General features: G+C 31.5%; 1 protein-coding gene across 1 annotated transcript in view; it reads left to right on the top strand.

Moving 5' to 3' along the window:
* The window catches only part of Trpm (transient receptor potential cation channel, subfamily M), a 179,584-nt gene that overhangs the window by 130,601 nt on the left and 25,205 nt on the right, over positions 1 to 23,778 (top strand). The window contains exons 14-15 of the mRNA XM_081749898.1: positions 8,071 to 8,268; positions 12,125 to 12,181. Of these exons, the coding sequence (XP_081606024.1) occupies positions 8,071 to 8,268; positions 12,125 to 12,181 (255 nt within the window). The remainder of the gene's footprint in view (positions 1 to 8,070; positions 8,269 to 12,124; positions 12,182 to 23,778) is intronic.

The raw sequence follows: 23,778 nt of genomic DNA, 5'->3' as shown, positions 1-23,778 counted from the left end.
TTCTCAAAATATTTCAACTGTTTACACGACAATCGTATTGTCATAGGTGTAAAATGTTCAAAATGTAAGTGTGTGGTTCTGTGAAGAATTCAAATAGTTTTACCAATTTCAAAATAAGATAAATTTCAGTTCCAATATATAGCACACAAAATAACTACTACTATTTCTTCCTTTCATATCTTTTTTACTTAATCATCATTAGCATTAACTACCATTGCCAATCTACTGCTGGATAAAACTACAACTATCTTCCCTAACCCCTATCTTGGGCAATTCTTTTCTGCATTGTTCTGCTGTGTTTATTGATATCATCACATTAGATTGTATGAGAAAGTTTCTAGAATTTTCAATGTCTCTTGCTATACTATCAGGGAACGCTTTTCTTCAACACTCCTTACTTCTTTTTGTAGCATATCCGACTGATTACCACACAGTACCTCATTCTCACGGTAAAATTTGCCGCTTCTGTCATCTTCCTTGTCCATATAATTCTTTTCCTATATTTATGGTTTATTTCTAACAGGCACTTCTTGCTTTGTTGTGCAGTTTGAAAACAATTGGTGGTAGATTTTGATGGTGTTATCATCTTCCATTAATATATCAGAACGAGTAAAATACATTCATTGAAAATTCTCTGCTTTAGACTATCGCTATTTATTTGTAGTGTGAACGTGTTCCTTCGAAATAAACTCCAGTATAATTTAATACTTTTATAAAGCCCTTGATAGACATAAACTTTCACATTCTTACGTACATATTTCCAACTTCTATCCTAGTGGCGGCCAGTGGATTGTGGTTTCGGGTGTTGCAGTACGAACGATCGGAGACAGAAGATATAAAGTGAACTCATTGACTAATCAGCGTAACTTTAGATGCAAATGCTATGTTAAATTAAATAAATTTTTTTAAAAAATAAAAAATGCAAAACATTTAATCCGATTAATCACCTTATTTAATTAGTAAGTTCATTCTTCTCTCTTTGATTGGAACAAATCTGCCTAATACATGCTGGTTGAACTCTTGTATTCTTACTGTCAGGTCATTTCGATGGAAAGCATAACCAATGGTGATAACCTTTCTTGGAACATTCAATTTCTTGAGTGTCAATTCTTTTTGATGTGGAAAAAAAAAAACTTCTTTTACTGACGCCATAGGTACAGTTAATATTAATTTCAGAAGCTTTATAGATTCACTAAATATTTTTTCTAGATTATTGTGAACAATTCATTCTAGCAAACTCAGTCCCTGACAGTGATTCGAATTCCTCTTCAGTGTAGACTGAAGAGAGTTCGTAGCAGAGATTAATGTTATAAAAAAGTGCACATTGAACACGCTTTGTAACAACCCGATTACCGGTTGTTTACATTTTGTTGACGTTGGCCCCCGTATGATACTACTGTACCCATTAATATTTTTTTGTTATTAGTGTTATGTGTAGGTTTATATTCGTTTTAATGCTAATTCGTTCTCGTTGTTAGTAAAAGAAATGGCACAGAAGAAATCAATGTACTCAATTTTGATATGAGATACGCACGCAAACACACACCAAGAAATTTAACCTGAAAATTCGAATATTTCTTTAAAACCAGTTATTATAGATTTATTTCAAGTTACACCAATAGCTTCTTTACATTGTAAACGTTATTCTTAAAACGAGCTTAATATAAATAATACTAAATTTGGTTTAAAATTGCCTGATATATCACAGTCGATGATGCTTCGTTGTATTGTTTATGCTTCTTTTTTTGTTACTAACATGGCGATCATTCTGGTTATTACCGCAAGAGGGCATGTGAATCGCTAGACATAAAGCTGATTTTCTCAAAATGGCGCCGAACCAACTGGTGGAAGTGTTGTGTTGTCAAGGAGATAGTTCAATAAGTACATGGCTTGTGTAGGTGAGCTTAAAATTTCCATTATATATAAATTTTCCGTGATTAGAAAATTGAATTCAATAAATAAATTGGCTGTTTAGAAGGCTAAGTGCCGGTACTGCTATATAATTGCTATAAAACTATCTCAATTATAGTCGATAATGTAATATCGAAAAACGCGTTTATTAAGGTCTGGTAACGAGAGAGGAATGACGCAGTTAATCATCATGTCTCAGTGTATATAGACGGTGGCCTGGGTCAGCTCCTCTAAATTTGGAAATTTCATAACCAAAAACATTAATTTGGAAGTAAATCTTGTCTAAAGTGTTAATTCGGTCAACTTAAGTTATTATTTGGAGAAAAGAACCGAGAAGCCTGACTGAAAAATTCATTATTAACATTGTTTGGCCGAAGGCATCGAGTGTCACCTCCGCCATCACTAGGGATATAAAGTGATGGAGTGGGAGGTATAGTCGTCATGTTAATTGCGTCGGATTACGGGACCAGCGTTCTATAACCGTAGGACGTTGAGCTGGTGGCCCGAGGACATTGATTTCGGCGTTTAAACAAGCAGGTTGGACGAAACCTAGTCTACCCTGTGGACTCGAAGATTGATCCTGCATACTCTAGGGTTGAAGGGGCTAAACCTCTGCTGAACTGGTAATATCAACTCTCTTTCTTTTTCCAATTATAAACAGTATAATAATTTACCAGATGGAAGTCTTCATGATTAACATGGGCAACTAAGTAAGACTGTGTTACGCATCCTTATAGCTTATCATGTTTTATCCACTCATAAATAACTCATAAACAACTCATAAAATATGTCATAAGTATATGTGATTAAATTATTAAATTTGATGTGTTTGATACGTGCACTTGAAAATTGTCTGTAAATGTTATGGTAAAATTTTACTTTGAGCGTACCTCTCAATATTGATGTGCCTTTAATGTTATCCTGTAAGATATTTTAATTGTTTAGATTAGGTAGGATTTTACATTAAGCGTACTTTTAAATTATGTCTCATAATATACTGTGTCTATTTTGTTGTAGGTTAGGAAAGATTTCACTTTGAACGTGTGTCCCATAATATACCGTGTTTTGATTGTTTAGGTTAGGAAATTTAATTTTGAGCGTGTGTCCCATAATATACAGTGTCTTGATTGTTTAGGTTAGGAAATTTAACTTTGATCGTGTCTCTAAAGTCCAATATGTCTTTTTCGTATTGCCTTGTGATATATTTTGCTTGTGTAGGTTAGGGAAAACTTTACTGTGAACGTACCTCTAAATACTTTATCTGTGAATGTTACGGTCAAATTTTATTCTGAGCGGACCTCTAGATATCAATGTGCCTTTAATATATTACTTCGGAATATATTTTGATTGTTTAGGTTAGGGTTTTAATGGTGCTTCGTAATACATTTCGTCTGGTTTTAATATTGCTCCGTAATATATTTTGTCTGTAAATGTTATGGTGAAATTTTACTTTGAGAGTGCCTCTATATATCAATGTGCCTTTTAATATTATATTTTGTCTAGGTAGGTAGCTTGTGTAGGTTAGGGAAAAGTTTCATTTTGGACATGCCGCAAAATCTTAATGTGCCTCTTGATATTGCCTCGTGATATATATATGTATGTTCGGTCTGTGCAGATTCGGTAAAACTTTACTTTGGACGTCCCTTTGGAATCTCAATATTTTGTTTAAATATTTCTTCGTGCTGTACTTTGTCTTTGGGTAAAGGATTTAATTTAAACGTGCCATTAGTACGGTATGAACTTAGCTGTTCGTGAGTACATACTAAGTGTATATTTGCCTCGTCGGAAGTGAATATAGTTGAAATGTCACTCAACTTGCCGTTCTTAGATAAAATGTAGCCTGTGTATCCATCACTCTCAAAAATAAACGATTTGTGAATTTAAAAATGCTGATAAGCTGAAAAATGATAATAGTTTTGATAATGGCGTTCTAATTTTTTTTTATGATATGTGAATGTAGATTTTTTTTCATTGATCATTTGTAAATATTTCATATCATTAATAGTAGTGTTTTTTTTCGTAGTAGATGTATTACGTAATTGATACATAAGCTAAAGTAAAGCAATATCCGCTACTTACTTACCTTTGAGTTGAAATGAAAATGTAGTAGCAATAATATAGGTTTATGTTGTCACTTTATTTGATGAATGACAGGGGTTATAATTAATGAACGCCCATATAGTAATATTTTGATAAATGAATAAGTAGAGAGGATGGACCACTAGTTCTTTGAGTGATTGTGATTTAAATGTGTATTAATGAAGATATTCATTTTTTTTAAGAACTAGGCAATGTTCTGTATTAGACTAATCCGACAACAGAAATAAATAGAATGCATTTGACATACTGCGATGTAGGCAAATATTTAACAATTTTTTTTTTCTGATACTTGTTATGATGTAATTGTTTAACGATTGGCACGAACAAATAGTCACAATAAATTTGACTTTATAATTTCAAATACTGTTCGTAAACTTCAGCTTATACAATTCTAACTATTCGTTTTCCTTATCAATGTACAATTTAAGTTCAACAACGCTGATTCTTCTTTCACTCTTGGTTGGCCACTAAACAAGAATTTGAAATCTTCCGGTAAATTCGTTGCGCGTATGAATTGATTCTGTTGGGTTAGATTAGCCCTAGTAGATAATAACTTCATTTTTTTTTCTGAATATAAACGTATCATATATGTCATAGTTAAGAAATCTAAAGCTAATATAACCTGATTTTTTTTTTTTTATTTTTTTTACAATACCCTGAAATGGTGTTGCTATAGCTTTATTCACAATTTATCTAGGAAAATTTAAAATAAATTGTGGAAATGTAAATTTCCTTTCAAGGAATTTTATACATTTATTAAGAGTGCAAAAGGACTTCTTAAAGCAATTTCCTATAGTTGAAGTAGAGACTATATGTTTAAAGAGTGAATTTCATTTTCCAAATCCAAAATTGTCACGTAAAGATTATTAACCTTTTGTTCATCTGTTTCGATAATTTTAAAGAAATGTAGTTACTGGTAAATACAATAAATTGATCAATACCGATTGATCAATTTTAGTTTATCATTTATAGCACAATGTATCTATTAAGCTTATTAGTGAATGTTCTAAGGACATACAGAATATATGTGTTAATGCACTTTTGTTCACGATAGTACATTTCTTTTCCATGGATAAGTCTGAACAGAGATACTTCACGCTGAGACCTATATCATAGAGAATTTTGAGGAAGTGGCGTTTTTTTTTTTTATTTTACAGAGTTGGCAACACTATTCATACATCAACACACACGCATAACTCATGTGCGTAAAAAAAAACTACATTCCAAATCATACGTCTTGCTTGTTATGCAATGCACGATGAACACAATATACTTCCACATGAAGCGAATCAATGTTTATAAATGTCATACGTTCTGGAAAGCAACCTTGAAACCCGCCAGATATAGAAACAACATGTTAGCTGGGAGGGGTCCAAAGTATTTGAGGAAGGTCCAATACGTCTACGTAATAACGAACCTGTCTTATACTGTACCCGAAAAGATAAGTAATTCTTAATTACTGTCACCTATATGTTTAGAAAAAATGATAGAACGATTATTTCTATAAGAAAAGAAAGAGTACGTGTACATGATGAGGCGTAAAATAAAATATTTAGCGTACATCAATCATTTCTCTGTTAAACAAGTATAGTTCGTTAGGAAAGTCTACAAATGTTAGTCAAGTTTTGAAATTTTTGGGAGGTCCGGACCCTGTGGACTCCCTCGTGGATACGCCTTTGAGCATTGCTATCTAGTCCCAAATTCAATGTGGCGTTCCCCACCATACAGTTTTATCAAGAGTATAAAATATACTTATTTTATAAAAGAAATATGTATATACTAAAATACTATCCACAGGGGGGGGGATTCTGCATATTGACTTATTAATATTTGGTTCATAAATTACTGTAGAAGAAACCTTCATTATCTTTATAAGCTAAGAATTAACTTGTAAATGCGGATCTACTTTCATTTGATTTCTGCTCTACTACATATTTTCTTTCTTATTTTGTAATTCTGCTATCTCTTTTTTTTTTTATTGTCATTATATTGATTTGCTTCAGTATAAGTACCGTAATTTAAAAATATGAGTGCATAAAAACAAATTCCACTTGTTAATTGCTAGTGAAATAAAATTCAGAAAGCTTATTTAGTGCGAAAAACCTTCTCATTCAATGGAAACCGTGATGTGTTGCAGAAGCACTGCAACGACCAGACCCTTTAACTTCTGAGATAGGGGAAAGGAGACTTAACATTCGCTCCAATTCCCGTGCTGAAGGAATCTGGTCGTTATATGCTCGCTGCAACACAATATAAATTAGAGACTCTGTGACGAATTATTTTTCACTTTTTAAAACGGATTAACGAAACGGATGGTTACAGAAGTGGAAAAAATATGTTATTTAAAGTATATATGGGAGTATTAGAAAGTATTTTTTCTGTTCTTTACTACTATTGCTAATAATATTTTTTTCTTGAAACACTTTAGTCGTTGCGCAACGCTGCAACACTAACATTTGCCGCCACTGTTCTATCCTTCAGGCCCTGTCGAAGTGGTTGAAAATCTTATTAACTTTCAACTTGACTTCCTTGTCTTCAGATTCAGATTTATTGTTTCTTGAAGTTGCGGTTTCGTAATGTTTATGGAAAAACGATATATCGTCATTTAAAGAATGATAAATCTAATGTTTCTCTTTTATATTTATTGCTTTACGCTTCGAATTCAGAAACTAATTCTCAGGCATATTTCTGAAAAACATGGGAGAAACACTTCCGTCTTTGCAAAGCCAGAGAGTTATATATTTGCACTGGTGGCTTATGATGGTGTTTACGATAAATTTGATGAAATCTTCTTCGACAACGCTACATTTAAAAGCATTATTAACCGCCAAAATTTTGACAGAATCAATTTTTTTTTTTTTTTTTTTTTTTAAGGCAACAAATGCGCAGAAAGGGTAATTCATACCCATTTAACATCTCTAGTAATTCTTTCGCTATTTGAATATAGTAAATTTGCGATTGTGCTATATTTAGATTCCTATTTTGATTAGTCGAAGTCTTATCGATTTTCTAGTCTTCTTATCTTGATTAGTCCAAGTCTGTTCCTAGGCCGTGTCAGTACTTTGATAATAGCAGGGAGAAGACTGACAGGTCTGTCAGTGCAAAGTTTTTCTTGTATCGTTCTCTGCAGCAACATCGTTAACTATTTTCTCCTAGATATTTAATATAAAGTTTCGCTTAAATCTATTTCTTCTTTATCAGTTTTCGTTAGTATGCTTAATGTAATTCCATCTTCTGCTATATTTTCTCATATTCCATGTGCATTTCCTTTATGTGGGGTTATCTGCTGATCTTCATTTATCTTTTTCACTTCATCAGAAGATGTTTTCTTTTTAGATTAGACGGCTCGGTGGCCCAGTGATAGACTGTTCATCTTTGGTGCATGGGGTCCCTGGTTCAATCCCAGCTCTCGCCAAGTGAACTTTGTGGTGGACAAACACCATGACAAGCACCGTGTGCGTGGGTTTCCTTGGGGTTCACCGTTTCCTTCCATTTTCTTCAGTCCACCATTTCATTCATTTCTCATCATCACTGTCTTCTTTAGCCTAGGCGGCATAACCCTGGAATCTAAAATTCAAAAGATTTTATTTCTTTTCATTTTTTTTCTTTTTAAATTATTGATCATTCATCTTATTTAACTATAGTTCTTCAGTTCCAGTTAGAATGTATTGCGTTGCTCCCAAAGGATCCTATTTCCTACACATGTCTTCACCCTAGAAAAAAAATTTTTGATCTTCAGTTGAAGTTGATATAATATAATTTGAAGATCTCTTCATGTCAAGGTGATTATATGTAATTACAATCAATATCTTGCTAACATTTGATATCCCAATCTTTTATTTTCGAATGTGTTACAACAATTAAGAAATTATAAGCTGGGCGGAAATGCAGTATGCTTGGGTTATCCTTAAAATGTATCATTTATTTGTAAATTCCCGAGTTATATGTCTTATATATTTCATTCATCATTCATCTTTTGTATATGTATGAATTTTTATGCTTAAGGAAGAAAATAAAATTTCATTCTCATTAAACTATGTTTTTCTGCAATTGTTTTAGGTAATACTTGGCCTAATTTGTCCTCTGTACGTTATTCAATTGGAATTCAAATCAAAAGAGGAATTGCAATTAATGCCACAGACAGAAGAAGAACATATGCTTGGCTTAGAAGACAATGACGAAAGTTTTGACGAAAAGAAAAGTTCAAGTGATCCTCTTGGAGATTTTGGTCTTCGCAGTGAAAGTGCTGATGTTGAGGTATGCATAACAAACTGTACAATACAGAATATCTATTCGAAATTGTAATAGTCAAGCCAAGATCTTTCTTTGTTTTACAAGTGGCTCACAAAATCAAGTGCCAAATTTAGTCTGACATTGTCCGTATTGGAAATTTCTATCCACTGTCAGGCCTTATTTTTTTTCATATGTTCATCATGTTTCATTATTCTTCTTCCATTTTTAGTGATTTGTTATTAGTGTTATTATCTTGCTTATGTTTCTTACAGGATAAAATTACTCTTGGCGTTGCATGAATTTATCTTTTGTGTTTGAAAAGCTCTGTTTAAAGAATTTGATTCTTCTTAACTTTTACCGTATCAATATTTTTCTATAATTCAAGTTAAAACTTCTCACGTAATCTACTGAAAAGAAAACATCATAAAATATGCGTTTATGTTTTCTAAAATAAGAATTACAATTAACGATAGTCTGCATAGTGTTTTATGTTTTTCTCTTTTCTTTCTTTTACAATAATGCTATTCTGATACTCCAGAAAATATCTTGATTCATTAAAACACATGTATTTCAAATTTTAATGTTTCCGAATTACTAATAATTGTAAATTATTAACTAGAAAGACATTAATAAATTAGTTTAAGAACAAAACTGATAGTCCAAAGTATAAGATCTAATACATAATACTACATTATTCTTTTTTGTCAATGATTGAAATGTAATTGTACAATATATTTCTACATCTACTTGATTAATAATCTTATTATCTTTCTCATATCATGATAATTTTTTTTTTATTTACATCACCAATCTTAACGATTTTTCTCAACATTCTTTATTATCAACATTTTTTCCTACTACATTCAGTTCTTCATATCAATAATTTTCCTTTAAATTTCGGATAATGTTTGATCTTACCGCCATTCGAAAGAAATGAACAGGAATTGGACTTGCAAAAGCCACTTGTACATTTGGTAAATAGATATGGTGTTCTATAAAATAAGAGGAAAAAGCATGAATTTTTTAAAAAAACAAAAAGATTTTGGTACTTACATAGGAACATCGCTAACTAGGAAAACAACTGAGTACTAATGATCTTCTAAATATAATAATCTAGTAACACCGATAGGCATTTTAAATTATTTCCATTATATTTTTTATGTATTGTTGCATTAATCATTAAAAGTGCTAAGTTTGTAATTTTTAATCTAAAACAATTCGGCTTGCATGTTAAGCACATGCTGCTCGAATGTTTGTTCGTACACGCATAATTAATTTTGCCTTGTTTTTTAAACTTCTAAAACATTTTTTATTATTATTTATAAAGATCAAATCTGTATAAGCTCTAAAGTTTTCATATAAATTTTGCTAAAAATTTTATATTTAGGTATAACAGTGAAACTTTGTTTTTATATTTTTTTTAAAAAAAAATATGAATGAATTTTAGTTAAAAGAAGATTATCATTTAAAATTGCACGTAGAATGCAAAATGTTTTACTCTTAAATAATATATTAAACGTTATGAGCAATGTACAGCTGCATATATTGAGAAATACGAGGGCAATGAGTTAACGCCTTTTATATATATTCATATAGAGCTCTAGTTGTGTGAATAATTTTAGTATTTCTATTACGATTATTATGATCAGTTCGCATGAAGTATCTATTTTATTGCATGAAACAAAAATATATGACATGGTATACTATGTAGAATATCCAGAAGTTTCCAAACTCCTGTAAAGATGTACTCTTTTATGTTTATTAATCAGACAAGTGAACAGATGTGCAATATTTAACCAAAAAAATGTAAAATTTGCAAAAATACAACATGTTGAGAATTCTTGCTAATAACCTCGAAAGCTTGTTTCAATTGTATATTCGTTCCATATTGTACTTAAATATGACGTTTTAACATACTTTTATTTGGTATTTCTTATTTCATTTTATTTTTGTTTTCTTTTGTATACGCGTATTTTCCCCACACAGTGATTATTCTGAAGATCACCTTCTCTAGCACATGTTCGTATGTACAGTCAGAAACAATATTAAGTATAGGTTGGAGGTATAAGAAATGATAACTTCAACCTATTGTTAATATTGTTTCTGACTGTACAAATACTTCCATTAGTTTCTCTCTTTAATCTTGAATATGTATCCTTTTCTCCATTCGATGGAATACTTTCTCTCAGTCACTACATAATCGTAAAATTATCAGTATCTTTCCTTCATTATTTAATAATAACATATCATTTGACTTTAATTCATCATTGAATATGGATCCTACAAGAATATAAATACAATTTAATGAAATATCCAAATTTCACAATTTCTTATATTTCTCATTTTCCTTTACTTAAGTCAAGACCTTAAGTCCTATACGTATTTCAATATTACGTCTCTTCTATCTTTGGTCTTCTCAAGAGTGGCCATCCATTCAACAATTTTCAAAATAATTCTGATTTTGGACATTTGTGTCCTGGATCTCGCAAACATCTATATTTACCTTGCAAATAAATATTTCTCTATTTATTTTATATATGTATATGAGCAGCTAGGAGAAAGGCAATGGTAAGTCACATTTTCAAGCTTACGAGTCAACTAGAAAAGAAATTTCAACATTCCCATGCAATACAATACGACGACACGTACAAAACAAATTTCCCCTTCACCCCGCAGATATGTTTCCGAAATTAAACTACCTACATATTGTTCTGTGGTCCGATCCCAACCCATTCTACCTTATAACTCGATTTCGCCGGAAGTGGCGTTTTAATTAAAAGTTTTTTATTTTTTTATTTTTTAAAGTCGATTTAATGCTCTCGGAAGGTAGCAGAACTTTAATACTTATTCCTTTTTACAGTGTTCGACTTGTTCAAGAAGAAAGGCGTCTGATTTAATTTCCTCATTTATAAAACACTTCGTCTACCTTTTAGATTACGAAACACTATTTCAACCTGGAACTTCTGCTAAAAATAATTCTATTAACTCATCTCCCTTATCTTTATTCTTTCTAGATTGTACTGCTTTTGTTACATATATCCCCAAAAAAGTTCTATCAGTAAAGGCACAAAAGTTATCGTTTTAAAATTTAATTTTATTTCATAAAATCACAGCTCTTTTGTAACCTTGTCATTCCTCTAGACATTATTGGCATGTGCCCTCCTGAGACTCAAATGAAAGATATTACTTGAATGTTCTATGATTCTGTCTATATGAAAATAATAGTATTTATTCTTTAGAATTAATAAACATGGTTACTTGTTCTTAATGAATGACCGGAATGTATATGGATAGTTATTCCGGTTACAATTCATATACAAACACATCATAATAACCTCAAGAATTAGTTTAATTTTTCCATTACTTAATTTTCAGAAACTTAACAGAGATGTTCCAAACCATTGAGAATTTACTATATGTGTTCGTATCAAATGTACTAGTTTTATGTTGTTAAATAACGATGAAAATGAATAACGGCGAAATGTTATCTAATGAAAAATTACAGAAGAAAACGCTAGTCTTGTTTAGAAATTAAAAAGATGAATTAGGACGATAGACCGAATCAGAGCCCAATATTATAGTTAAACATTCCCACATAGAAGTTTTAAGTATATGAACTACTAAGAGCAAGCTTTCATGCAGAATTAATTTGGTAGATTGATATATCTGAATGAATTGATAATTTCACATTAGATTGGATTCTGGATAATTCTACATGAGTGTGCCATATTTTAGAAGTGTACTTTGATATATTGCTTATGCTTTGCTGTTTTGATATTTTTATGATAAGCGTAATTTTACCTGTAAGTAGCTTACTTATGCTCAATGTAACAGTTGTTAATAAAAAAAGTTGTATATGTGAATGAAACATTTCTTTTAGAAGTGGCCCAGGGGTATAAGCATCAGACGAAAATCTCCAAGTCAGCCAGGTGTCAAGGTAATTCTTTTAATGTGTATCACCAATGATCTTTCTTCAACATACCAAAGAATGTTACCTTATATATGGTATATACATGTTATTGTTTCTTCAAGCATCTGTAAACCCATTACTTTCTGTTTTCTACCTTCTGTTGGAATACTGATTAAAAAGAATTCCAAGTCTTAAAAAAAGAAGTAAATCCTATGAATATTAAGCATAAGACAACAACACGCTCAAACCTGAGAGATGATTCAAATATTGTTACACTTTACGATTAATGGTATACATTTGATCATTTCCTACCCGGAAAAGTGGAACCTTTATTGTTGTACATTTCCCTTGATTTGTGAAATCTTCTCGTTATACATCGTGTTAAAAACACATTTTTCTTCATATACAATAAGTGTTGTATAGACTCGTTTAACAAGAACGCTATTTAAAAATAAATGTTCTATATAAGCTTTTTAGTAAATGTTCAATACATTATATTCTATTTTTTATGGTCAACAGTTTTAATAGGTGAAAAAACACAATGATATTGTGTGAAAATGAAATTATTTTGGAAATTACAAAGATAGTAAAAATATGATAAAAATTTAATGAGATACCATTACATTTGTAATGGTAGCATTTTCTAGAAATTATTTTATATTTTCTTTCAAATTGAACATATCTTCAAAAATGCTACTTTAAACTTATTTCACTCAGTCAAATTGTATTTTGCAACAAGTGCACAGTACTGAAAGTTCTAATGAAATAATCAACTTCTTTATAAATACCCATTAGAGCTTAAGACTGAAACTTACTAGTGTCGCTGCGCACAGTAGAAGTGAACGAATGATACTTTTAAAGTGGACAGAAAGGAAAATTCCTAGACCGGTTCCAACTCCAAGTAAAGGAAGTAATTACAAAAAAATCAAAGGAAACGCATGGCTCTCTTTTAAACGAAAGTACGCTTTCAACATTTCCTTAGATTTAGAGTAAATTTACCCTTGTTGATTTCAACCCTAAGTAATAGGCCCTATTGGGAAGCCTGAAAGGAAGTACAAGGCATTTTTCATTAAAAATGTGATAGATTTTGGGAAAGTTACGATTCAGCTTTTTTTTTCTTTAAAAAATGAAAATGAATTCGTCCCGTTGAACCTAACTTTAAACTCAAACAATGAATGTAAGTTTCAATTGTTTTCAAAATGTAATATTTATCGAAGAACACATTTATTTTAATGTGGAGGATAATTTATTCCTCTTATTTCTGAGTGATTTCAACCGCAAGCAATATGGAATATTAGGAAACCTTAAATTTGATTTTATTTTATTTTGAGTTTAGCTTCCCGTTCAGCAGCGAGGCTATATGAGACGTGAGCTTACAGTTTAACGTGGGATCCGATCCACAAAAGCTCCGTTGAGTATCGAACCCAGGTCTCCTACACCAAAGGAGCGTACGCTAACCGCTCAGCCACAAAGGAGCTCAAGAAAACCTTAAAGAAAGTATACACCGTAATTAATCATAACCAAATAAGTTTTTCGATGATTATTGTGAAAATTCTCACCATGGTTACTATTCCCTACTCTTAGTTTTGAGCTATATTTTAAGTGTAAATTTAAACTAAATGCTAAAAGTTCTTTAGAAATATTTGGATAATGTGAATTTCAATGTTTTCTATTGCTTGTTGATAAAACGCGGGAACTTCAAAGTCACTATCTGCAATTGTTCCATTTTCTTTATGTACTGATAACTTACATTGTCTGAGCAAATGGTACTGGAAGTATGATCTACTATACAAAACTTCCTTTAAGAAGTTTATAAAATAAAATCCGTAGTTGTGCGAAAACGTTGAGGTTGAATTTTCCTTTTTACCTCTTACTCTTGACCGATTCCAATCCAAAGCTTAGTAAACCATGTTTCATTAGATTTGATTTCTAGATGTAAATCATTGAAAATTGTTCACATGTGTATATACGCAAACTTTGAGGTTGAGAATTTATTTTCTTATTTGTGATCGATTTCCACCCAAACAAAACACAAATTTAATTTTATGAAACTCAAAACAACTTAGAACAGTTACGCAGAATAGACAGATAGATGCAAAATTGCATGTCGTGTTGAGTTGTACAAATTCTCCTACACTTGCCTTAATAATGGGCAGTTTATTTTCTCCTTTTCTTCCTTTTAACATATACATTTTCATTCGTCGTACTTCTATATGAAGAAGCATACTTCATATTTTAATGCCCAGTACTTAAAACACTCTTTCTTCCGTACTTCAACTAATGTACTTAAATTGATATGATTGTAATAAAGATATATATCTAAGTTGCTTAATGTTTTTGTTAAAAGAATATTCCAAGGGATAAAAGAAAACCCATTTATATATATCTTCCATTATAAAGAAAATCATTATTTTAAGACACTAGAAAAATATTTGCATTTGTTCATTGCACTTTCTTCGGATAGAACTTACATTTTGTACTATAATTAATTAGTGCCTTTAGCTCAATTCTTCCCAATAGTGAATGTTCTTGTCTAGCTTTCAGGTGTCATTACAGTAATGTGCTGCTGATAAACTAAGATATATCTTAACAACGCTGTTGATTGATTTAGTTAAAGCTATTACTAAAATGATAAAACACTATTAATTGCAATCAATTATAAAATAAAAATACACTACTGGTATGAAAACTACAAAATGTAGTTTTTGCTTGTGATGAATCATCTTAAAAAATGTACTTTGAATAATAATTAAGCACGTACAAATGAAGGATAAAAATAAATCAAGTTTTTAATTTTATTATATACAGCATATACTTTAAATTGCTTTAAGGTAACCGTCGATTTTTGAAGTAATTTAAGTCCTAGATTTGCACTAAATGTTTCGTAATACCATACGTATTTTGCATTGACAAAATTTTGAAAAATCATCTATTTATAGTTTAAATTGAAAGTAGCCAACCTTGCTAATCCAGGCACTAATGCCCAAGACAAGTTAGTACCAAATGTTAGACTTTTATGACTCGAGTATGATTTTCAAAAATTATAAATTTCACTAACTAAATGTTGCTTTTATTTAAATATGATATATGATTACCATTGAAAATGAAGAGAGGTAAAAGAATAGCATAAAGTATAAATATTAATCAATTTGTGTTATTAAATATTAATTATAATGTCAGAAATTCTATCATGCAATAAAATTCCTTGGGATGTTTCATTACACTCTTTTTTTAAAAAAAAAAAAATAATATAAGAGCACGATTTTAAATACTATAACAACATTTTGAGATATGAAGGTACTCTTTACAGAGAGCATAAAAATTCTACAAATGCAATTGTCAGATTTCTAGATTTTTTGATTCCAATTTAAGTTTTCCTTCATTCAGTAAAGTAACATTTGTAGTGTAATTGCAGTTATAGATAATGGAAAACATATTCTAATTTTTAGAACATACGCTTTTTGTATAATAAATACGTTAGTTTGTTTAAAATACGAACTAATAAATCGTAAAAAATTGTGTATCTTTAGGTGAACTTGTCTATAGTTTCAAGTTTCTAGAAGGAAAACTGCAATAGAGGACACTATTGCATCTTGTATTGCATATTTTATATCATACTATGTTAATAATGTTTAAACTATCACATTGAAAGAGAAAATATATTTCACACTATGTTAATTACAAAAATTTAAATGTTAAGTGGTCAAATGCAACAGATTCCCATTATATTGTGATTCAGATTAAAAAAAAAAAAAAAAAAAAGCAAAAAGAAAAAGAAAAAAACTTTTAAACCTCTCATAAACCTTCTCTAATATACCATTACATTTTACTCACAAATGCACTGGTACATTAGAGAAAGTATACAATTTTGGAGATTCTTTCAAATGTTTTATTCCGCCATTTTGTATTATTTTGTTTTATATGATACTATAGTTTGTGAGTTGTACTGCTTGGGGACTGGTGTTGAGATGAAATATGCAAAGGCGACATGTTTATGATACAGCAAATAATTTTTTTAAAATTGAAAATAGTAATATTTTCTTAATATTGATAATAGTTTGAAAAATTTGGACAGTGAAGTTATTAAGTACGATATATTGAAACTTCATTATCAAAATCTTCTTCATTTGGTTGTTCGAGCATTGGGTCAAACTTTATGTGGGAACGTAATACATCGGATACAAAATTGAGTGATGGTTGATTTTTTAGTTTGGTGAAATTTGAATTATGCAAAATCACATGTTCAGTACTTCAGAAATTATTGTCACCTGTTATATCTGTTTTCTCTTAAGTTGGTATAGAACACTGGTTCTATTAGTTCTAGCTTCATCCATTAAGCTTTGTCTAGTTATAGCCCAATAACGCTATCACATGACTAGATGACTATGTATTCTACCTGAACTTCACAGTATTCTCTTTGTTTTTAATTTTTTCTTTCGTTTCTTCCAATTTTGTCCTTGCTTATTTGATGAAGCACTTTAGCGAAAAAAGCTCATAGTGTACTTTTTAGTATAGGGTCAATCCATGCTAAGTGATCGAGAAGAAAGGAAAATTGTCGCTCGAACTTGTTTAAAAAATCTGATTTGTTCAGAAATGTAGAGTCCATATAAGAGTACTTCAAAACCACAATTAATTATATTTTACAACATCACATGGTGACATAGCGGCTGCCGCCATTATGAGTTTTCTCGATTTCAGGCGTTTACGTTGTTTTGAATATCTCGGCATGTATTTGTCCTACCGAATTGAAAATTGCTTGACGTTTCCAGATTGTGCAGATCTACTAACATTTTTGCATAAAATCATCTGAATGGGGTGAAATCAAGGACTATAGTAGCAACATTTTTAGACATTGAATACATGTTTGGGAAGAGCAAGCAATTGACGTAGAGGTATGAATTTGTGTGTGCATGTAGTCCGGGATCAATAAGTTTATACACAAAAATTTGCAGACCTGTAGCTGCTCCCAAAGGCCTGAAAAAAGATCGTAAAGTTGGGGAATTATGCCAATTCGACATGTTTCACTGTAAACACTGTAAACATTGACTGGGGAATGTAGATGCAACGAAAGGGCAACTGTCTCCTGCTTTCACCCCTTCTGCTCAAAAACACAAAACGCGCTTTGTTGTGTTTTATTGTATACGAAAGGAGGAACTATTCCCAAAATTTCAGGTTTTCTTTTTTTTTAATTTTTTTTCAGACCCATTGGAGATATTGGACAATGAAACATGTTAAATTGGCATAATTTCCAAACTTTACGATCTTTTTTCAGGCCTTTGGGAGCAGCTAGAGGTCTGCAAATTTTTGTGTATAAACTTATGACCCCGGACTACATGCACACACAAATTCAGACTTCTGCGCAGTTGCTTCCTTTTCCCAAACATGTTTTCAATGTCTAAAAATTTTGCTACTGTAGGCCCTGATTTTATCCCTTTCAAGTGACTTTTGGCAAAAATGTTAACAGATCAAAGTTTTAGCTCTGCACAAGTTGGAGACGTCCAGCAATTTTCATTTCGATAGGACTAACTCATGTGGAGATATTGAATAATCGTAAATGCCTAAAATCGAAAAAATGCAAAATGGCAGCAGCCGCTGCGTAGCTACGATGTGTTTTAAAAGTCCAATGATCATGGTTTTGAAATACCCTGAAATAGAATAAACATTCATGAAAAAATTAGTTTTGGGGGATGGTGGAGCGTCACATGCTTGATCACTTAGAATGGATTGACTCCATAGTGATTACCTTTTTACTAGGCTGGCTATACGCTCCATCCAGCACCGAAGGAATACTATAAACCTTAATTAAACCTACCATAAACATTAATTATCCTATGTTATATACTAGTTTTACCTTCCAACCACAAAGACAACACAGACCCTCTACCATACCAGCAGTTGGATTTCTTTCGAAATAAGTTTTACCTTCGCCATCCTGATCTTAACCGTTTGAATAGTTTATCTCACTACAATCGCTCCGCTTTCAATATATTTTTTATCTTTGCCAGTTTATTATCATTATTATTTGTTGCACACACTTTCCGTTCTTCCTTATCTTGCATTTTGTATTTATTATTATATTTTTGAAATTTTTATTTATGATTATTAAAATTTTCTCAAACACTTATTTACTACAGCATTAAATCTTCATTTTCAATCCTTTTTTCCTATATTAGACAAGATTATTTTTATTTTATTTTATTGTTCCTTCCTTCTTCTGTAGTTCTACTGACCTATTCGACTTTCAAGCTTCCTCCATTAAACTCTGTCTACTTATAGCCCGATAACACTCACATGACGACATGACTGTGACTTCTACCAAAACTTCTCAGCAATTTCTTTGTTCTTTAATATTTCCTTTTGTTTCTTCCTACTTCTTTCCTTGGTTATTTGATGAAGCACTTTAGCGAAAAAGCTCATAGTGTACTTCTTAGTATAGTGATTACCTTTCTACTAGACTGGCCATACGTACCATTTCGAATGGGATAGTTCCATTTTCATCTTATTTTTCGGCCTTTCCGTCATTTAGACAATGTCAAGTTTGTCCCTTTTTAGTATTGATCAATAGCAAAGTCTTCGCAAGTGATATTCATGTATCAATAATATGGATATAAATAACTTGTATAACTACAGTCGCATTGTTTGAAACTGTGTATCAATATCTGTACTGATTTACTCATAGAAAATGAAAAATGCATGTTGAAATTATTGGTAGCACTTGCTTCTATTTTGCTTAGGCGTGACTTCGTTTGCTAGTTTGTGTCCTGTGATTACTGTTGGTTCCCATTGTCCTGTTTTCTTCTCATCCCAATGTTGCATTTTCGTTTTAAAGGAATGTGGTTAGTCTGGTTTTCTTTCTGATGAGTAATTCATTTTTTGTATAGAAACAACTGATTTTATAATGTCATAAGAATTTTCAAAGATTATCATTTCAATCTTTGCTATTAGAGAGCAATGGAAGTTCAAATGCTTATTCAATTATCAACAAATGAAAACTTTTCAAAGTTATAGGCAGGTATTTAATAAGTTTGATTTGATGATTGTCACGTTATTCTCACCTTAAACGTCAGAAAATGTATACCGTTAAACATATTATAAATTCGTTACTTTTCGTCTCTTCTATGTCCCATCATTCTTATCTGTTAAATATATTTTCATCAGAGTTGCGGTGTGGTACTTTTGTCTAGTTATCGAAAGATTATCAAATGGCAAATTCTGCATTTGAAAGGAGAAATGGACGGTCGTAACATTCCTCCATAGATAAGGTCATTGCCCTGTCAACTTCAAAAGCTGAACGAAATAGCATAAACCTTAAGGCAACAAGACAAAAATATATTGGTGGGGAGTTATTGTATGGGCGCCAGCACCGTGGCTGTTATCCAATATAATGAGAATTAATAAATCTAATTAACTTATAGATATCCTTAAAATAAGTTTAATAAATTGTTGTCATTTGTGAATTAAAGAAAGGCCTTATTAATTTTAAAGTAGTGAAATGCAATCTTTTAATTTAACTTTCCATGATTATGCCCTTTAAGCTAGAAGAGACGGATGATTAATGAAAACTAATGATTATGAAATAATTGGGGAATAAGAATCTGAAAGAAAATGAGAGATCTCCGACAAAACCCACAAACAGGATGTTGTCCACCACAATCTCTCAAGGCTTGGGATTAAACCAGAGACCCTTCACATCGAAAGTGAACGCTCTACAACTGAACCACCGTGCCACTCTAATTTTAAAGTCTAATCTCAGTGAAAGTGATAAATCTCTCAATGACATAACCCTCTTCTTTTCCTGTACATACTTCACAATGGTTGATAGTTGTGGCCTACTTCTATCATTATCTTGGTCTAACATAATTGAAGCAAAATATGATGCTTCAATTTCTCTAAAAATGGTTTCAATCACATTAGTAATTAGATAGATTAGATCATTTTGTATATCGCTTGATACCCTTTGAAAGCAAAGGACAAGGCAAACAAAAGAGTTTTGATAAACACTTACTTTACAAAGCCAGTTGTGAAATTCATAACCAGAAATGGTAAAATGCGTAGTATAGTATCTATTTTGTTTCAGTAACTGTGGCTATCAAACCTTCAACGGTAGGAAGGATTGGCCTCTCTGAGCAGTCATAAACTTTTCTGCAAATGTAGGTGAATCAAATATTTCTGATTTAACTGAGCCACATTTCGCTTTTCCATAATTGCGATGTTTATTACTGTTAAAAATTCTTAAAATACTTATTGTAATATAATAATTACGTCGTCAACAGTCAGAGAGCGTTAACAAAATCAACGCAGGTAAACAGCAGTGAGGCTCCAACCAAACACACCTGCTGCACATTATTCTACCAGCTTTTAAGATCGTATTTCGAGTATCGTGATAGAGGCAGACAGCCAATCATCAGCGAACAGAACTGAAGAAACGTGTATTCGCTAAATTCGTGCATGGCTGGATAGCTTCGCAGCAACGATATTAAATAGGAAATGTAGGGAGTGAAACGGGTATACGAAACATGGTAATTGATTCTGTTTTTCTCACTTCTACATGCTGAATTCTATCAAAATCTTTACGTAATCTAGTTGTTTCTTCCAATCTCTTAGCTAATTTTGCAAAAATATGCGTAAATTCTGATTAATTTTTGAGTTCTAGCCTTAAAAACTTCAAAATATCACATTTTCATTATTATGTTTTTTAATTGCCTCATATTTCGATCACCAGAAGCCTCGCCACTGATTTTCACTTCTGTAATATGTCTCTAATTTCATCTCTTGTTACGCGATATCAAATACCAAACATGTTACTTTCTGTTGGTGGAGTTTCTGTTTTGTAATGTTCTCCTAGTCCTTTTTCGACATCCTCTGACGTTTGCGTTTAATGTTAGTGTAAAAGGTGAGTTTTTATATTGACTCTCTTCTGTAATGGGTGAAGATGGAAATGAAACGTCCGCACGCTGCTGCTTTTGCTGTAGTATCATCATCTGGGATACTCATTGTCCCAATTTACACATAAACAAGGGCTTTGGAAATGACTTTAAAGGACAGAATGGAATTCTGTGAACAATTACTCTCTTATCGTTTGATATGGCTTCTCATCGACTGTTGTTTCAACGTCAGCAGATCAGATCAGTGATGATAAATCAGTAGATCTAGGGTTTTCCGAGGATTTTTCCTGATCAGCTCTAAAATTTGAAGACATCAAGAGTACTTTGACTATTGTACTTCATTGATCTCTGTTTTTACGATTGCTGAATCTTCGTGATAAAACTTGCATTGTACCATATATATCATTCTATATAGCTCCTGCACACAGTCTTCCTTCATACAAGAATTCACAATGAATTGTCTTATTCTTAATGATAGTCTTACACGCTTCGTGTTGTCCGTCATTTGCATCCTATAGGGCGCCATTTCCGACACCACGCAAAACGTGACATTATTTATACAACGACATAATGAATATATTATACGAATTTTAGAATATATTGTACATGAGCTAGAAAAAATCTTAACTTGTGCTTGTATTTATTACAGATAGAAAGATATTAAAATACCATGTATGAAGAAGCACATCATACATAATGAACAAAGTGAAAACTATTCAGAGTTGTGTCTTTTTAGTACCTAGATAAGTGATGAAAATAAATAAATAAATTAAATTATTTTGCATTAATGCAAATTTCTGCGCAACTCACGTAAACGTTAGCATCCATCTTGATTACTTTTCTTTGAGAAATTATGTAATTTATACAAAACTGAACACGGACAAAATTATCTTTGACTGTTTGGAATCTTCTATTACAATCCATCATATTAAAATATTCTCCTTGTGGTCGTAAGTAGAATTTTAAGAGAGAAATGATTGAAACCTTTTTTTTCTTTCTTTTTAAACATCGCGTTGCAGGATTTTTTTCTTGTGGGTCGTGACATTTACAACTAACCTGATATTATGATAAAGTATAATCTTATTGCGTTTAGTTTGTTGACATATAACGAATACACAGTGCATGAAAGTTACATGGAACCTGTTATTAGAAAAGAAAATAGATCAAGAATTGCAATTGACTCGAGAATTACATACGTTACAATGCGTGTTAACTCATAACTAAAGATCGTCGGTTGTGGCAAAATAGAACACCAAAAATGGTAAAATAAAATTTAAAAATAGTGGCAATTTATATTCTAAAATAAATATATTCATTATATTTTATTCATTAATTTAGCAAAAGCTTACATTATGTACGTTACATACATTAAGAATTGTAAATAGCACTAATTAATAAGTATAAGTTTGGAAGGTTAATAACCAACAACCAAAATACATCCAAACAATAACAAAGAAAATTACCAGTCATAGAAATATAAGTATCGTAAACCTAAAGCAACATAGAGAATATGCTAATGAATACTATGACCAAAAACAACGTAATAAAGTTACTAGCGTATTAGGTAAACCGTACCGTGGAATTAGGAAAGGCACTCACGCGTATAACACATACTCCGCTTTTGATTGCAAGGTTTTATAAGGGTTTTCTTCAAATTGTCCACCATACACAAGTTATATCATACCCTTACCGCTTTCTTAATGACTAGCGCACGCGAGCCTTTGGTTCAAGGAGTTCCGAGCTCGATTACTGGTGCTAGAATCCTGAATTTGAACGCATTACAGCGATTTGGATTCCACCTTAAACTGTAGGTCCATGTCCTTTAAAGCCTCAGTACTGAGGAGCGACAACAAACTCCAACCGACCAGCAAATTACGTCGTTTATCCGTTAAAATGCGTTTGAGTTTTGAAAATGATCCTTCAACATCTAACGATGCGACAGGTGTATAACTGAAGCAAATTACAACTTGGAATTCACAGCAACATCCACCATGCTTGGCCAGATATTTTGTTAAACAATGATTTAGGCGTTTACTACGAGCATCAGCGCCGAAGCTATTTGTTCCCGTCACTGTAAAGACAATGGTCAACCCTTTGAGGAGTGTTAAATCTCAAGTCTCACTGCCGTGTCTGTATTCCATGATAACGGCGAACATTGCGACTTGTATTTCTAGAAGGAAGGTGAACACAACTTAAAACCCAACCACAAAAATGGCAAATATGATCAGTTATCACAATAAATGGTATTTATTCACGATTTCTTGTAAAAATGTCAAAATATGTCGTCGATGGCATTTTGCCACAACTGCAGATCTTAACATATAACACAGCAATTGAGACCTCTGTAACAGTGCATTACTTATTGATACTGGAAAAGAAAAAAGCTAAATTCTCACGTATGCAAAATAATTATGTATTCTGACTTAAAACTTTAAAATATATACGTGTATATACACGTAAACTAGAGGCAGTTTACATATAACTCTCTTATCATTTACGAGAAGTTTTCATGCTCGTTCTAACAAATAGTTTATTATTATTATTATTATTATTATTATTATTATTATTATTATTATTATTATTATTATTATTATTCATTAACTCTTTATTTTTATTATTATCTTTTACACCTATATTATGTTAAACAGAAGATGGTTTCCTTTAAACTAGAGATAACAATATAAAATTTCAATATTTTCTGTGTGTCATGGTACTCACAACTTAAATTTGAAAAGAAAA

Source organism: Thermobia domestica, chromosome 2 (genome assembly GCF_964235325.1).
Source record: "Thermobia domestica chromosome 2, izTheDome1.hap1.1, whole genome shotgun sequence".
NCBI lineage: Eukaryota > Metazoa > Arthropoda > Insecta > Zygentoma > Lepismatidae > Thermobia > Thermobia domestica.
The sequence above is the reverse complement of the archived record's forward strand: the minus strand, read 5'-3'. Positions and strand labels throughout refer to the sequence as shown.